Source organism: Felis catus, chromosome D4 (assembly GCF_018350175.1).
Source record: "Felis catus isolate Fca126 chromosome D4, F.catus_Fca126_mat1.0, whole genome shotgun sequence".
Lineage (NCBI taxonomy): Eukaryota > Metazoa > Chordata > Mammalia > Carnivora > Felidae > Felis > Felis catus.
In genome coordinates, this window is record NC_058380.1 from 66658116 (window position 1) to 66677169 (window position 19054).

A 19054-nucleotide genomic window follows, 5' to 3' on the forward strand; every position below is an offset into this window, starting at 1 on the left:
GGTGCCTGGGTGGCTCAGTTGGTTAAGCGTCCGATTTCAGCTCAGGTCATGATCTCGTGGTTCATGAGTTCGAGCCCTGCGTCAGGCTCTCTCCTGACAGCCTGGAACCTGCTTCGGAGTCTGTGTCTCCCCCCTCTCTGTCCTTCTCCCCCTGGTGCTCTGTCTCTCTCTCTCTCAAAAATTAATAAACATTAAAAAAGTAGTTGGATGCTCAACCGACTGAGCCACCCAAGTGCCCTTCACGTTCCATTTTAAGTTGGAAGGGCAGTGGCGGAAAGAGCAACACCTGGGAGTCGGGCGCCCCAGGGTTCAAGTCATCAAGTCAGTATGGCTTTTGGTTATTTGTCCAGCTTGTCAGTCTCAGTTCCCTTTTGTTGAATTAGGATGTGTGAGGACAGTGCCTAAGATACTTTGTGGCCCAAAGTAAATTCCCAGTAAATCTTACTTTCTCTCTCTTGCCCTGTCTTCCTTGAAGAAAATGAAAGCAAAATAGAAGTGTAAAGCAGTTTTGAGCCATCTCTGGCATCCATATCTACATCAGCTCGTTCTGTGTTCACTGCCTTGCTCTGAGCACAGCTTTAAAAGTCACCTCTTTCTGTGCCTCTTGTCCCTTTTCCCGACCCTCCATGCTTTAGTGCCCTTCCTTTGCTTTACTGCCCTGTTTTCATCTTTGGTGCATCTGTCCCCGTGAGTTTACTGTGTACGTAGACATTTTATTTAGAACTCTCTCTTGTCCTGTCTTTTTGGGGATAACCTGTATTTCAAGAATTTTGATTTGAAATGAATTTATCTGTTTCTCTCCTTCAGTAGTTCCCAGGAGCTGTCTTGACTGTGACACATAGTTACGTGCCTTACCTGCTAGCCTCTATAATGTTCGCTTTACGGTTTAGTCGTAAGCATTTTTCGCTGTTCCTCTTAACGTTGAAGTTCCAAGCTCGCTTAGGCTGTTTTGCAGATCTCTTTGCAGATGTGTTCTTCTCAGTACCACGTGGTGATGCTGCAGGCCCCTGTCCTGTGTGCCAATGCCTACAGGTATCTGGGCTGTTCAGTTTGTGAAGTGTTTTTCTCTTCCTTCTCTTTTAATCCCACTTTTGGTAGTTGATTCATTCCTGCTCCTCTACAGGATGTGGAACTGGAAGCTGTTTGTAAGTTATTAGTAGGTCTAGTAGAAGACTCCCTGAGAATGGCAATGAAAATTTGCTTGGGTTTCTCGGTTACCCGTGACAGTGGTTGGCTGTTTGTGAGAAAAGCCTTTTGGGAATGTTTTATGGCCTCATACCTCGCATCTTGTGCTGTCAGTTTAAAAAAACCTACTTGGGACGCCTGGGTGGCACAGTCGGTTAAGCGTCCGACTTCAGCCAGGTCACGATCTCGTGGTCCGTGAGTTCGAGCCCTGTGTCAGGCTCTGGGCTGATGGCTCAGAGCCTGGAGCCTGTTTCCGATTCTGTGCCTCCCTCTCTCTCTGCCCCTCCCCCGTTCATGCTCTGTCTCTCTCTGTCCCCAAAATAAATAAACGTTGAAAAAAACAATTAAAAAAAAAAAAACCTACTTATCAGTAGATTTGTTAGTTAATCTGGTCTGCCAGTGCCATGCTTACTTGAAAGTTGGCTATTTGTCTCCTTTCCAAAAAATGGAATTGCCGCATACAGTTCATTTTTGTTTGATGTGAAAACTGAAACTAATGTAAGGATTTATTTACCTGGCTAAAGGGCATTTTTCAATCAAAAGGCAAGAAGGGTACAGTTTTAATGAATCATAAAATTTATCTGTTCGAGACATGCATTTTTCCTACTCTGTAAATATGCAGTTAAATGCCAGTTAGTTAAAATTTAATTACATAGGAATTTGTTGCCACGGATTGAATTGAACTTCAGAATGCTGGAAACAATATTGTAAGTTAATATAGAAAGGTTACAATGATTTATTATTTTGTATGAAATATTTTGGGGATAGAGCAGGTTGTACATGGGATGAAACTCAGAAGGTCTAGGTTTGAATTCATGCACCTTCTAGCTCTCTTGGGTTACATAGTCATTCTCTGTGGAATGGTAATGGTTACAAAATACCTTTTTTTTTTTCTTTAAGTTTGGTGGTTTGTAGTTTATCCCTGATCTTCATGCTGGGTTCTTCGTCCCTGGTGCTTCTCCTGTGTGCAGTGTTACTCTACCTGCAAATACCTCTCAGGCCCCCATCCCCCTGATGTACACACTTCTTTTTTTATTATTTAATTTTTTTTCTGGTATCCTTTTATATATTGTCCATTCCAGCATATGTATTGACTTGATCTTTTTGCTTTTCCGTTTTCTCGCCTAGTTCTTATATTTGGTTATATTTCTTGATTTGAATCCTATTTCATATAGCAATAGAATTTAACAATGTGGGAAAGGCTGTTGGCAGAGAGACAATTTCATAAAACCTTCCACGGACCCAGGCGAGTGGAAACCAGCACTGGAGGTTCTTTACCTCCTGTCTTGCATGAAAACATTCCTGCTCGTTTCCCCTCTGTTGATCCATAACGTTAGACTTCGCTTTTCTTAGTTAAGAGTATTCTTAGTTAAGAGTATTTCTTTTGGGGCAAATGATAACATCGGCAATCTTTATCATCTTTTCTACTTTTTAACATTTTTTTAAAAAAATGTTTATTTTTGAGAGAAAGAGTGAGAGAGAATGAGCAGGGGAAGGGCAGAGTGGGGTGGGCAGAGGATCTGAAGCAGACAGCAGGGAGCCCAACCGAAGCAGGGTTCCTGAGAACCCCACACCGAGAAATCATGACCTCAGCTGAAGTCGGACGCTTAATCCACTGAGCCACCCAGGGCCCCTACGGTTTAACATTTAAAAACAATGTGTTTCAGGGACGCCTGCGTGGCTCAGTCCATTGAGCATCCGACTTCAGCTCAGGTCATGATCTCGCGATTCGTGAGTTCGAGCCCCGCATCGGGCCCTGTGCTGACAGCTCAGAGCCTGGAGCCTGCTTCAGCTTCTGTGTCTCCCTCTCTCTCTGCCCCTTCCCAGCTCATGCTCTGTCTCTCTCTGTCTCAAAAATAAATAAAACATTAAAAAAAAAAAAACCCAATCTGTTTCAGTGTAATTTCTGGTTAATCTTCCTTTTCCTAAAACATGAATGTACAGAACACAAAAGGGATAATTTAAGATTTGAGGATTACTTTGTTGATATGTAATCGACCTTTTTAATAAATGATATTTACTGTAGTTATCTCACCTCAAAAGTCATTTCATTTACTAGAAAATGAGAATTCTGAAAAATGAAAGAAAGAAAATTAAAATCACTTTATTCTAACATCCAGAGATGACTGCAGATAAAATGTTGGCATAATTCCCTCTAGTCTCCATTCAACATTATGTATTCAATTGTATGTAATTTTACAATTCATTTTTATAATTACATATTAATTAGCAAAAGTTTATATTTCATTTTTATAATTTTAAATTTTATATGTAATTATATATTAGCTAAAGCTTATACATAAACTATAATTCACATTATATAGCACTATTGGAATATTCTAGTAACTTTTAGGGCACAACCTTGACCAAAAAAAAAAAAACAAAAACAAATTAATTATCTAAAAAACTAAAATAGATAATTTCTAATTATGAACTACATTACAAAAATGTAAATATTAGAAAAATACATCATGACAAATAGGAGTCCTGCAATTCCTCCAGTCCCCACTGTTAACAGTATGTTTTCAAACAACCTGTGATTAGATTTCTGAATTGTTTGTTCATCTTTGATAAAATTTGTGAAGGGTATGGATGTTCTTTGCTTACAGGCTTGGTCAAATTAGGCAGTGAACCAGAATGTGTTTTTGCAAAATAACATCTCGATATTTTTCTCCACGCTTTAGGTATGTGTTCTTTTTGGATCCATGCAATCTGGACTTGATAAACCGGAAGATCAAGTCCGTAGCGCTGTGTGTAACAGCATGTCCTCGACAAGAACTGAAAACCCTGAGTGATGTTCAGAAGTTTGCAGAGATAAATGGTGAGGCATGAGGCCGTCCAAGTCCTCACCCCGGTCACTTACTCCCACCATGACATACTGTATGTTTGCATTCCAGTATAAATTTGTGCCGGTGTTAAATAAATCACCAAGGAACCTCAAAACGAAAAAGGGAATTGAAAGTCCTCCTGGACTTCCTTGATAAAAAAGATTATAGTCACCTGGGGAGCTTGTTAAAACTCCAGATTCCTAGGCTCCTCCCAGGGAAATTCTGACTGAATAGGTCTTTGGGTTCTGGAAACTTGTATTTTTTTTACAAATGTCTCATGTGATTTTGATGTAGCCTGTTTGAACATTTGGGAATGACTAGACTACTTTTTGTGAAATTGGTCTTTTTTTCTTTTTCTCTTCCTAAATACGAATTAAAAATTTTTTGATTAATGTATTTTATTTTTGTCCCTGGATAACAATGTAATATATGTCTGTTACAGGAAATTTGGAAAATTCAGGGAAAAGAAAATGAATACCAAAAGTCCACCACCTTTCAATTGTGTTGGTGTGTTTTGCTTTTTTTAATTTAATATTATCTCATAACCATTTTTCTAAGAGTAAAGTTTTGAGAAACTTTGAGGGTAAACATATGGGAATTAGCTGAGAAAACAAGCATAGTCAATTTTCTAACCTAACTCCACTCCCTTGGGTTTCTGATTTCCAGGTACTATCCTCAGTTCCCTCTGACTCGCCTCAGTTCTCTTCAGAGAATGTTATTTTTAACCTCTCTTCCCGGAGGGCCACAAACTGATAGCCTGTGTTTGTGAACTTCCATGGGGCTTGATGTTTGCGCTCTGTGTGTTGGAGTCCTCAGAGCTGCCTTGGCCTCGCCTGGTTTACAGGCTAGTTCTGGTTCCTTGGAACAACGGCTGACTCAGCATCCGCCTGGTGTCACTTCTAGCTGGGCAGAGAGATAGCCTGGGAACGCAGCTACACACACACCCCTAAGCAGCTTCAGAGTCTTCCTGAGGGGGTTGCTGGCCTTTTGAGGGCAGAAGGACTGCCGCCTTCTAGACTGGCAGTGTTCCTGTCACTACTGCTCCAGGCCTCAGTGTAAGGTAGTAGGAAGCACATGAGATTAATATGACTCTGGATTCTACTTCTGCTGCTGTCGTTAACTGGTTCTGTAGTGAGGGGCAGAGAGCGTAGCCTCTCTGAACCCATATTTCCTCATCTGAAAAAAGTGGATTAAAAACAACGCCCCCATCATAGGATTGTTGTGAGGATTTGATGAGACGATGCACAAATGATTGGCACTTGGTGGGCACTAAATAAAGAGGTACCAGCGACTCTTCAAGATCTCATTTATTCCCACATGATATCCTCACACAGACTGATTGGCTGAGTCTAATACTAGAACTGTCGGCCCTATCATTATCAAGTTTCTTAGGGAGAAATGAGTTATCCCTTACGGGTTTTTCTGAAATCTTAGGCAAGGTGAGCATACATGGTGCACTTTGGGAGGTGGTGGTGTTGAGTTGGCTTTGGAGTATAGGCTCTGGAACCAGATTATCTGGGTTCAAATGTTGGTCCTACCACTTACTAGCCATGAGACCTTAGGCAAGTTATGTGATCTCTGGTTGCCTCAGTTTCCCCATTTGTGAAGGAGATAATATTTGTACTAAAGCTGCCTCACAGGGTTGTTATAAGGACCTCAGACATGAAAAATGCTTAGAAGAGTGTGTGGCAAATGGTAAATTGCCAAAAAAAAAAAAATAAGTATTGGTTACTGCTGTTATATTATTACTATTAATGTTATTATTCCCCCAATGGAAGGTAATAATCTTTCTGCCTCTAGTCTCTCTCTGCTTCTAGCCCCTGACATACTGCTGCCATATTAACATTGATAGAGCTTTAGTCATGTTAATCCCTTACTCAGAAGCCATCAGAGGTCACAAAATAAAATAAAACGTTATATATCTTACCTTGGCACTCAAAGCTATAATCTAGTGTCAAACTATCTTCTAACACGTTTTCTTGAACCCACTGGGTGTGAGTCTTGGTCCCTCGAACCTGACATGTCAGCTGGAGGGCCAGAAGAGAGTTAGTTCCTTGTCGACCGTATTGCCTGCTGTGATGATCCACTGGGGAGAAATGCCCCATGCAGCCTTGCTGGTATGTTTATTTCCAGGTCATTATCCTTCTAAGTGATTATGATACTGAATATGGCCTATTAAGGCCAGTTTATAAGACCTTTCTGGTGAGTTTTGCAGCTTTGTTTTTTTCACAGTCTTACACAAAGCAGGTGTTCAAGAATATTAATGAATAAATATTATTCCAGAAAACAGACTTCTTAAATTGGTGCCTAACTACACAGGCACCCTTAGGCTTTTCAGGCAGCTGTTTGCAAAGTAAGTCAATGTGTTAGGCATAAAAAAAAGTATTAATAATGGCAGCATCAAGAAACACAGCAGTGGAGGATAGAGAAGATAAATATTTAAAAGGGAATAGAAAACTATGAAATTATAATAGAGAAGACAGCCTTTGGTGGTGAGATATAAGTACCTTTATTTTAATAGTAACCCTAGGTTGAAAATTTTTAATTTCTTAAAAAAAAAATCTGGATTATTCTTTGGATTGGTGACTTAAAACTGGGCCTGGTAAGGGGTGCCTGGGTGGCTCAGTCAGTTAAGCGTCTGACTTTGGCTCAGGTCATGATCTCATGGTTCGTGAGTTCGAGCCGCGCATCGGGCTCTGTGCTGACAGCTTGGACCCTAGAGCCTGCTTCGAATTCTGTATCTCCCTCCCTCTGCCTCTCTCCTGCTCACACTTTGTTTCTCTCTCAAAAATAAACATTAAAAAACGTTAAAACAAAACAAAACAAAACTGGACCTGGTAAGATTTAATTCCAGTGTTACTGTATCTGAGAGAATTCTTTGTCTATCTTTTTGCATTATCTTTCTTCCCCTTCTTTGTCTTTCCATCATTTGAGGTGCACATTGATTCGGAAGGAGCAGATGGTTTTTATAATTATTTGTATCCACACGTTGTTAACAGCTACATTTCTGTTAGAAAATGCACAGGCCCTTTGACCTCACTTATACACATCAGAGAGGAATATCTTCAAGAGCTAATTTAGGTTTAAGTGGGGAATTTCCAAATCTGTAAGAGGGAATTGCTCAAAATCCATGACAGAGTCTGCATGTAAGAACAAACTCCAAAGCTCTTAGAAGAAAACATAGGGGAAACCTTCATGACGTTATACTGGCAATAATTTCTTGGATATGAACCGAAGCTCGGTCAACAAAAGAAACCGCATAGGTAGACTGGACTACATCAAAATATAAAACTTCTGTGCATCCAAGGACACAGCAGCGTGAAAAGGTAATCCATACAGTAGGAGAAAAGATTTGTAATTCATTTATTTGATAAAGGGTTAATACTCAAAATATATAAAGAATTCCTACATCTCAACAAGAAAGAAAGAAAGAAACAAATAAACGACCCAATTAAAAAATGGCCAAAGGACTTGAATAGACATTTCTTCAAAGAAGATATATGATGGGCCAATAATGACATGAAAAGATGCTCAACATGCTAATTGTATGGGAAATGCAAATGAAAACCATAGTGAGATACCACCTTACACCCATTAGGACAGCTTCTATTGAGAAAAAATGACAAACACCACAAAACAGAAAATAACAGATGTTTGTGAGAGTACAGAGGAACTGGAATCTTTGTGCATTGTTGGTAGAAATATAGAATTGTATGTCTGTGATGGAAAAGAGTTTGAAGTTTCCTTAAAAAATTAAAAATAGAATTAACACAGAGGATTTTAGGGCGGTGAAAATACTTTGTATGATACTATAATAATGGATATATGTCACTATATATTTGTCCATGCCCATAGGACATACACTAAGAGTGAACCCTTATGTAAACTGTGGACTTTGAGTGATCATGATATGTCAATGTGTAGGTTCATCAGTTATATCAAATGTACCACTCTCGTGGGGGATGTTATAATGGAGGAGGCTGTGCATGCGTGGAGGCGGGGAGTATGTGGAAAACCATTGTACCTTCCTCTCAATTTTGCTGTGAACCTGCTTTAAAAAATAGTCATTTAGAAAATAGATTATCACGACTCAAAAATCCCGCTTTTAGGTGTATATCCAAAAGAACTGACAACAGGATTTCAGAGAGATATTTGCACACTCATATTCATTGTGGCATTACTCATAATAGCCAAGAGAGGGAAGCAACCTAAATGCCCACTGATGGATGAATCGCTAGAGAAAATGTGGTATGTACATACAGTGGAATGTTAGCCTTTAAAAAGTAAGGAAATCCTGTCATATGCTACAACATGGATGAACCTTGAAGTTGTTAGTCTAGGTGCAATAAGCCAGTAACAGATAGGGCGAAGGTTTTCTCTGGCTATAGAATTTCAGTTTTGCAAGATGAAAAAATTCTACAGATCTGTTGGATAACAGTGTGCGTACAGCTAATATGACTATACACTGAAAAAATGGTTAAGATGGTCAATGTCGTATTACATGTTTTACCACAGTTTTTTTAAAAAGGAAGGATATTCTGATACATGCTACAATATGGATGAACCTTAAGACATTGTTAAGGGAAATAAGTCAGTCACAAAACGACAAATACAGTATGATTCCACCTATATGAAGTACTTAGAGTAGTTAGATTCATAGAGACAGAATGGAATGGTAGTTGCCAGGGACTGCAGGGTGAGAGGAATGGGGAGTTACTGTTTTTTGAGGAAAGAGTATGAATTTTGCAAGGTGGAGAGTTCTGGAGATAGACAGTGGTAATGGTTGGACAACAATGTGAATCTACTTAATGCTACCGAAGTGTATACTGAAATAGTGTGAAGGTAGTAATTTTTTTATTATGTGTATTTTACCATAATTAAAAAGATGAAAGAGAAAAATCCTGTTTGGGATAGTAACTTTTTTTTTTTCTATTTTTTTTAATGTTTATTTTTGAGAAAGAGGGACAGACAGCATGAATGGGGAGGGGCAGAGAGAGAGAGGGGAAACAGAATCTGAAGCAGGCTTCAGGCTCTGAGCTGTCAGCACAGAGCCCACTGCGGGGCTCGAACCCATGGATTGTGAGAACATGACCTGAGCTGAAGTTGGGTGCTTAACCCACCCAGGCGCCCCTGGGGTAGTAACTTTTTAAATGATAATTTTAAACCTTATTTGAAAACATAAGGTAGGGGCACCTGGGTGGCTCAGTGGGTTAAGCGCCCAACTCTTGATTTCAGCTCAGGTCACAATCTCATGTTTGTGGGTTTGAGCCCCACATTAGGCTTCATGCTGACAGCACAGAGCCTGCTTGGGATTCTCTCTCTTCCTCTCTCTTTGCCCCTCCTCCACTTGCGTGTATGTGCACTCTCTCTCTCTCAATAAATAAACTTAAAAAAACTGTAAGGTAAAATAACATTTTTCTTACCAGACAGGAAAGATAATACAAATCATTTTCAAAGAGTTTTAAGCTTCCATGACAACATTTGAGAGTGCTTTTTTAGTATTTACAACTATCCATTTGCATGAACTTTTATTACCTTTCCAAATTATTTAAAATCTTTTAAGGGAAAGCTAACTTAGGTTCCTAGAATAATGTTTGTAAGAAATGTATTTATTAGGAAACAAAATATTGCCTTAACTCTTTCTTGTAGACAAGAAAGAGGAGTTGTTTTCTTGGACCCTGAAGTTTGTAGAGCGCCTCTGTGGCATATGTCTGACCAGCACAGAAAATTTAGAAGAAGTAGCCGGACACTCGATTGGTTGTGTGGAGATGCTGCCATAGTACAAAGAGCTGTAAGAGGCGAGCAGAAGAATTTAGATAAACGTAAAAGTCGAAGTTCTGGTATGTGAGTTGTGTGGTAGGTGTGCAAGTGTACAATTTGTTAGTTTGGTTTGTAGTTTTTATATGATACAAATATAAATATGATGCTAGAGAATAAATTAAAAATTGCTTTTGAAAAAGTAAAATTGACAGGGTGCCTGGGTGGCTCACTTGGTTAAGTGTCCGACTTCAGCTCGGGTCATGATCTCGCAGCCTGTGGGTTCGAGCCCCGGGTCGGGCTCTGTGCTGACAGCTCAGAGCCTGGAGCCTGCTTCAGAATCTGTGTCTCCCTCTCTCTCCTTCCCCTCAAAAAGAAGTAAACATGTAAAAAATTTAGAAACTAAAAAAAAAATTAAAATTGGCAAGTATCACAAGGACTCTGTACTAAGCGTCTTTGGTTCCTTATCATCTTCTGGCAGTAGTGTGCATGAGTTTCCTGTGGGGCAGGATCATGCTCTTCCTTTCTGAATATCCAGGCCCTACCTCACATAGGAGCTCTTCATGTTTTTTGAAAGAAGGATGGATTGGGCTGCTCTCTTCCTCCCTACTGACACTTACTAATTTCTCATTCTCTCAGCACACTGTATCCTTTGCTTGCTTCTGAATCTCTGTCCGTTGCCACCAGCGGGTAAATTGTTTAGCTTCATTCTAACCAGAATTGACGTGAACCTTTGTTTATCTTCTTATTCATCTCTCAATAATCCATCTTATTCATTCATTTGTCTTTCCTAACCATACTATCCACCTGAATATTCATAACCTTTTCTTTTCTTGAGCCCTTTTGTTTATCCTCTTTCCTAACCTTGTACCCTCCAGAGAAGACTGCAAACATCTGGTGAGAGCTTATACCTGAGTTATTCTCAGCAGAGCATGAATTCCGTCTCTCATTTTACTTCCTTCCAGTTTCTGGTGAACAGGTTTCCTTCTTACTTACTTACTTACTTTATTTATTTTTATTTATTTATTTATTTTTTTGAAAACTCGAATAATGTATACAATGCCCCTCCCTCTGAAGCCACCTTCACCTTTATATGAGATTATCATCTGAACCCAGCCTGGCCATGTGAGGCAGTGAAGGAAGTGGGGAGAGGGAGGTCATGCCTGCTTGGACAGTCCCTTCCCTTCCTCTCTCCCCACTCTGAGTCTGGCCCATAGTTCATCCCTTGCTTTTCTCCACTGTCCCTGTTGTTCAGATCAATCAGGCTTGAGCCCTGCATTGTTTCATCGTACCATTCATTGATACCCATTTTGTGCCATGCACAGAGCCAGATGCTTTGCAGGTCATTTTATTCTTTCCACTTGCAATCTAAAGTGTAAATAGCAGTTTAGAAATGAGAACAACCTGTAAGTTGTGGGCCCACTGCATGGTCTCAGTGGGTGCTAATATTTTACATGGAATAACTTATTATCTTTTACATTACTCTTATCAAACTTTTATAATATCTAATTTGTTTTCCCTAGCACAGTAGTAAAATGGCAGAAATCTTATCTTCCTTGTTTGTGTCCCTTTTATAGCATGTGAGAAATCACTCCCATTAGTGAGTGCTTCTTCAGTGTACCGTATTTTATAGGAAGTCTGAGAGGTTTATGACCTACCGTTCACACCGTGTTAATGCTTTGAGTAGAGCCACGAAGGTGGGTGTTTTCTCAGTGATCATTGTTCTGTCTTTGAAAACCTCAAAGATTATGTGATGCATCAGATAAAATTCGTGAATATAAATAAGCCTTTGGTTATCATTATCTGGGTGTTACATTTAAAGTTAGTATCAATAGGGGTGCCTGGGTGGCTCAGTCAGTTAAGCGTCCTTCGGCTCAGGTCATGATCTCACGGTTCATGGGTTCAAGCCCCGTGTTGTGTTCTGTGCTGACAGCTCAGAGCCTGGAGCCTGCTTCAGATTCTGTGTCTCCCTGTCCCTCTGCCCCTTCCTCACTCACTCTCTGTCTCTCTTTCTCTCTCAAAAATAAATAAATATTAAAAAAATTTTTTTTAAATAAATAAAGCCAGTATCAATAGATGATCTGTATATTACCCTCTTTCTTACCAGTCCGTAACAGTACAGCTTAAAACACAGAGTTAGTATTGATTCTTTTTCTTATAGTGAATCAAAAGATTGGACTTGATATCATTTATAAATAAAGAAAATGATCAACCCTAGCAACTGATTTAATTGCTTCCAAGTTCAGAAACCAGCAAGGGAAAAAAAAAATCCTTACATTTGATAGTGTAATTTTAAGTAATTCCTTCATTCAACAATTAAATGGGGCGCCTGGGTGGCTCAGTCGGTTAGGCGGCTGACTTCGGCTCAGGTCATCATCTCGCGGTCCATGAGTTCAAGCCCCGCGTCGGGCTCTGTGCTGACAGCTCAGAGCCTGGAGCCTGTTTCAGATTCTGTGTCTCCCTCCCTCTGCCCCTCCCCCGTTCATGCTCTGTCTCTCTCTGTCTCAAAAATAAACAAATGTTAAAGAATAAAATAAAAAAAACAACACCCATCAAGTGTGTGGCACAGAAACAAAGACAAGGTATGGTCCCCTTGTTTAGGCAGCTTGCATAATAGAAGACAAACTTTTCATTGTCCTCCACAATACCTAGAAGTCTTGCACATAGATTTCCAAAGTTAATTCACTTAGCAAATATTTATTGTGTGCGTAGTATGTGCCAATAGGAGTTGACAGATAATGTCACACCACCAGCTGGTTAATGGGGGCTTCTTGGAAATTTCAAATACGTCCATACTTTTTACTGGCTACTGAAAATTGCATTCTTCCTGCATATATATATATATATGTATCTATATCTATCTATCTCTCTATATATACACACATACATGTACATATATATGCTTTCCTAGTTAGAGAGAAAGGGGTTAAATTCATTGGACCTCATATAGCTATGTAATTTGTTTTTCATAATAAAAACTGTTCTGCATTGGGAGATTTTTATTAATTACAATTTTCTAAAGTATGTTTTCTCTTAATTTAGTATATCCTACAAATAATACTGTGATAACAAGTCAAGCAAAATTTTATTTATGTTTTGTTTAACAGAATTTTTTTAAAGTTTATTTATTTTGAGAGAGAGAAAGAGAGGGCTGGGCGGGAGGGGAGAGGCAAAGAAAGAGGGAGAGAGAAAATCCCAAGCAGGATCTGCACTGCCAGCCCCGAGCCTGATGTGGGGCTCGACCTCACCAACCATGAGATCATGATCTGAGCCCAAAACCACGAGTTGGACACTTAACTGGCTGAGCCACCCAGGTGCCCCGCAAATCAAGCAGAATTTTACAGCAAGAGTTAGCCTCCAACTTACCAACCCTATTTTGTATTTTTGTTTCAAATTGGTGTTTTAGACCAGTAGTTCCCAACTAAGGGTAATAATTGCCACTGCATGCCCCCCCCCCAACTTTCTACTCCCCACACTTAGCAGTGTTAGGAGACATTTTTGGTTGTCACAACTGAGTGAAGGGTTGCAGGGTGGGGGGAGGGTCCTGGAATCTTGTGGATAGAGACCAAGGATACTGCTAAAAATCCTGCAATGCACAGGACAGCCCCTACAACCAAGAATTGCCCAGCTCAAAATACCAGGGTTGAGAAGTCCTGTTTTTTTTTTTAACATTTACTTATTTTTGAGACAGAGAGAGACAGAGCATGAATGGGGGAGGGTCAGAGATAGAGGGAGACGCAGAATCTGAAACGGGCTCCAGGCTCTGAGCTGTCAGCACAGAGCCCGACGCGGGGCTCGAACTCACGGACCGTGAGATCATGACCTGAGCCGAAGTCGGCCGCTTAACCGACTGAGCCACCCAGGCGCCCCAAGAAGTCCTGTTTTATATAGTATAATTTATAGTGAATAGTGAAAAGCAAATAAACATTATATATAACACATAACACCAAAATAAGAGATTAAAAATAGTTATTTCATATTTTTTTTCAATCAGGATGTCTGTTGTATGGCTTTTGACGTACTGCCTATGTACCAGGAGAGAGGGGTCCCACATATTTTGAAGACATAAGGTCCCAGTTCTCAAAAGAGTGCACTTTCTAAAAGTAGAGATGCTATGTAAGCTAAAAAATTGCAAAATAATATGCTAAGTTTTATAATAGAATGAAGCAGTAAGTAGATTTGGGTGCATCAGAGAAGGCTTACTGGAGGAGGTGAGGCTTGAGTAGTTTGTAGAATTCTGCTCAAACTGAACACTCAGATGGTAGTTAGGAATGGACAGCCCATGCTGAGGGAACAGCATGTGAAAAAGCCTGAAAGCTTGTTAAACAGCAAGAATTGTAGATAGTTATGTTTTGTTTTGTTTTTAATATTTTTAATTTTTTTTTTTTATTTATTTTTGAGAGAAAGAGAGCACAAGTGAGGGAGGGACAGAGAGGGAGAGGGGGACAGAGCATCAGAAGCAGGGTCCGTACTGACAGCAGTGGGCCCAATGCGGGGCTTGAACTCATGAACCGTGAGATCATAACCTGAGCCGAAGTTGGACACTCAACTGACTGAGCCACCCAGGCGCCCCGTAAGTAGTTTATTATGTTAAGATGAGGCTGGAGTTCTAGGTAGAGGCCTGCTTTAGGAGAGCTTTGAAGCCAAGGAGTTGGAAATTATCCTGAGGGCAGGAATATGATACAACTAATGCCCATTTTACAAAGACCCCTCTCAAGGCTGTGTGCAGCATATAGAGGAGATACCCTTTGGGAGAGTAGTTTGAACCAATAAGAGATTTTAAAGGCCTGAGATAGATAACTCATAGAAAGATCCAGTTGTCAGAACTTGGTTTCTTAAGTGTCTTGAAGGATATATGAAGACGATGGGTAAAGAAGAAGATATGGGATGACTTTCCATTTCAAATTCATAGGAATTTCATGGATGGTAGAGCCATTAACAAGGATGGAAAATACATGAAAGGAGGCAGAGCAGATTTGGAGAGTGGGTGATGGAAATGTCTTTTTTTCCCCCCAAACATGTTGTTTTCGAGGTATCTGTGGAATGTATGGGTTTTTTTTGCCCAGGAGCTTATTGAATATTTGTCTGATTATGATTATTAGGAATGGCGCGGAAGAAGCATTGTGGCCTAAGAGTAGAGAATTTTATTTCTAAATTTGTCAGTGATTGCTTATAAGGCCTTGGAAGTATTACTTATTTTGTTTCATCTGTAGTGTTTGGAGCATGGTGATGGAAACATCCCTCTTAAGGGAGTTCTTATAAGTGATGTTGAGCTAAAGAATAAATAATTGAATATTATAAGGCACTTGAAAAATTATAGTAGTTAAACATTCTGGGGACTATAGCAACTGTTTACCAAGATAAATGTTTATATACCCAAGTTGGCGTCCTAAGATCACTCATTTTGAATAACACTGGCTGAATTGCATGGATTGCCTCTGGTGTGGTTTAGATAAGCTTTTGTTTTTGGTTTTAGACTTCATTACTCAAGTATGGTTTTCCCTGCCTTTTGCATTAGAAGAAAAACTTTGTCTTACAGTTTCTGACCAAACCTCTTGTGCCAAGTATTGTTTATACCTTCACTTAAAAAAAAAAAAACCCAAAAACACCTTAAAAGTGTTCACTGAAAATGCATTAGCTAACAAACATGAAAAGAAAAACAATTGTAACATGTTTGCCATTACTGGGTTGTTTTAATGTTCTTCATTGAGGCTTCTCTGTCCATCAACCTTTTGAGCAGGAAGCATTATAAAGTTTCTTCTGATTGTTACTACTAACACATTGTAAAGATCTTTTTCTTTTAATCTATTTAGTACAGGATCTATTTAGTACTGGCCTGTGTCCCAGAATACCATCAGAGATAAGGCTATTATCCTTTCATTGAGCATTATCCTGGGAAAGTATTTATAAAATTGAACTCTGTTGCACCTGCTGACCTCCTTTTTTAAATGAAGAAAGGGTGGGGACGGAGATTATGTTCACTGAATTCAGCAGAAGCAGTGTGTTTGACAGCACTGACACAGTGCTTTAGTTAGGGCCTTTCATATTGTGTAAATCGATTCCATCTTGGACTCTGAAAGAAAGAAGTTGACCATTCAGATCAGGAAGTTGATGATCACATTGGGTGCTCTGCGGTTATTGGCACAGTGGCTGTTTTTTTTCATGAGCAATCCTATAGTAGGACTCCCGGATATTTCAGGAGTAATCTAAAATGTTTGCTTTTCACCGCTGCCATGTTTTCTCTAAAACTGCTGTAAATGGAATCTAGTGGCATTATCTTCAAACATGAAAGACTAATTTTAGAAGAGTTAGATATTTAATATTCATGCATATTTAACATGACAAATAACATGCAAATTTAACTTAACTACAATAAGTCATTAAAATGGTAAAGAATGTTCAAAAACAGTTTCAGAAACTTAATTTCCTAGTGAGTCTGTCTTAAGAAGCTGAAGAAACTTAAGTGCCATGTAACTTTCAAGTGTCTCTTTAAAAAGATCTTACATTGGGGGCGCCTGGGTGGCGCAGTCGGTTAAGCGTCCGACTTCAGCCAGGTCACGATCTCGCGGTCCGTGAGTTCGAGCCCCGCGTTGGGCTCTGGGCTGATGGCTCAGAGCCTGGAGCCTGTTTCCGATTCTGTGTCTCCCTCTCTCTCTGCCCCTCGCCCGTTCATGCTCTGTCTCTCTCTGTCCCAGAAATAAATAAACGTTGAAAAAAAATTATAAAAAAAAAAAGATCTTACATTGTCCAATTACTTGAATTATCTTTATATAAAATAGATGCTACATGGTTTTATGACGTATGATATATATAGCCCACATATTTTTTTAACTTTTTTTTTAATGTTTGTTTTTGAGAGAGAGAGAGACAGAGTGTGAGTGAGGAAAGGGCAGAGAAAGAGGGAGACACAGGATCTGAAGTAGACTTCAGGTCCTAGCTGTCAACATGTCAGCAGGGAGCCCAACACGGGGCTCGAACTCACAAATCGGGAGATCATGACCTGAGTCAGATCTTAACCGATTGAGCCATCCAGGCGCCCCTACAGCTGACATATTTAAATACCTGGCAGGCTTATTGCTGGTTTGGGGGCAGCATTACTGAATTAAATGCAGGTTTGTGGCTTTTTAAAAATTCTTTTGGGGCGCCTGGGTGGCGCAGTCGGTTAAGCGTCCGACTTCAGCCAGGTCACGATCTCACGGTCAGTGAGTTCGAGCCCCGCGTCGGGCTCTGGGCTGATGGCTCAGAGCCTGGAGCCTGTTTCCGATTCTGTGTCTCCCTCTCTCTCTGCCCCTCGCCCGTTCATGCTTTGTCTGTCTCTGTCCCAAAAATAAATAAGCGTTGAAAAAAAAAATTTTTTTTTTAAAAATTCTTTTGGTTGACAGGATAAGGTATAAATGAAATAAAACCACTCTCAAGTTTGTTTGTTATCCCAGCAAATCTTTTTTCTGTAGTCTCTTCTAGCTCTTTCTTACATCCTCACATGATATTTCTATAATTAGTTCAATGTTAAAACCTGCCATTTTCACCTCACATTTTATTTTAAACTTTTTCCAGGGTGGTACCATGTGAAACTTCATTGTTGCTATAATATAAACACAAAGCTATTCTATTTATATTTAATAATAAAATATTTGGCCAAATTAGTAATCTGGTAGGAACTGCAATTAATAAAATATAAACAGTTTACATGATAGAGTGCAGTAGGTCCTTAGCAAGATTAGGACTAGAGCTTAGGTCTTCTCAGTTAATGGTATTTATCGTTACAATGAACCTGACAGTATTCTCGGTGCTGTATTACAAAATCAGCAGGTCAGTAAAATAATACTTATCAAGGATTGGCTGGACTGCATCCGACTTTTACATATTATTTAGATTTGTATTAGCCACACAGACCAAGAAATAGATGGCTGTTTGCATAACCAATCTAGGATTGAATTTGAGCTTGTTTTAAACTCTCTGAAAGCTGAGAATTCTTTGATCAATTTGTTCAGTTTATTTACAGTTACTATTTACTGCCTTTAAAATAAGGAAAAAGTAACGTATTGTCTGAAAACATATGTGCTGTATGCAGTCCTTTTACATACTTAGTAATGGGAAGCATAGGAAAAAGGGACGTCATGTGTAGTTGAGGCAGGGTTTGTAGTCAGAGACACCTAGGGTTCAATTCCAGCTCTCCTTCCTAGTAGCTGGGTCATCTTGGGCAAGTTATATATCTTATCTTTTAGCCTCTATTTCGTCCTCTGTAAAGGAGGTGTAATAGCCCCTGCTTAATCAAGTTAAAGTAAACACATAATTAACATATGTATGGGGCGAGAGGAGAGCCCCTCCACCTAGTGACTTTCTGAGTCCCCAGTGTGTTGGAAAGAGGGGTCCATCTCCAATCCTTCTGCAGGGATGATAAACTTGCATGGGTATAGAACCAGCCCTGGAAATGGGCTGCTCTTGGCCTGACCCTCAGAAATGCTGGGGTGGGCCAAGATACTTGGCTTCTTCAACAGGAGAATTTTGTCATGTTTCTGTTGTTTGGTTGTTTGGAGATGTCCCTGGACATGGTTTGGTTAGTTATAATTAAAAGTTGACTCTTTAAGAAAAAAAAATTATATATATATATATATATATATATATATATATATATATATATATGGCCACATCTATGGCAGACACTCAAGAAAGGTAGTTCTAGTACTTACTGTTATTGTTACCCTGAGTATTATTAAACTTTGTACATAAATTGCCAGAGAGAAATTAGTTTTAAATGATTGAGGACTGATGCTAAAGACCAAGTCAGATTCTTATTAATTCTAGTGTTTAAAAGTTGTATATGTTGAGTTGATATTAACATACAAAATGAAATTACAGTGAATCCATGGGAGAATTTATTTAGGCTCTGTTCTGCCAGCTAACATACAGCTTTTCTTTCAACAGGCTCAGCACTGTGTAGCTACAACCTAAAGCCTTCTGAATATACTACATCTTCAAAAGCTTCTGTTCTTTGCCCCAAACTACCAGTTCCAGCGAGGTAACTTTTATTGTATTTTGTTAACTTGTGACTTTTGTTTTTGTAGGTAGATTTTAAACTGTATGTATTATTCTGAGAGGAAAGTCACTTGATGATACCTGTTGCTTATGACCAGTACTTATTTTTACAACAAGACTTAAAAAGTAGTAGTAGAAATGACATGTGTTTCATATCTTAAAACACAAACAGAGACAAACAACTTTTCTCATTCTCAGATATTTTAAATTTCTTTGGGGGGCTCACTTTTTTTTTTTAATGCCATACT

The 19054-nt window shown here is 39.4% G+C and overlaps 1 protein-coding gene across 3 annotated transcripts in view; it reads left to right on the top strand.

The window, feature by feature from the left end:
* Window positions 1-19054, top strand: part of SLC44A1 (solute carrier family 44 member 1) — a 201431-nt gene that overhangs the window by 90225 nt on the left and 92152 nt on the right. For all 3 annotated transcript variants that reach the window (XM_023242530.2, XM_023242529.2, XM_023242528.2), the window contains exons 4-5: window positions 3870-4006; window positions 18696-18789. In XM_023242530.2, coding sequence (XP_023098298.1) covers window positions 3870-4006; window positions 18696-18789 — 231 coding nt within the window. The remainder of the gene's footprint in view (window positions 1-3869; window positions 4007-18695; window positions 18790-19054) is intronic.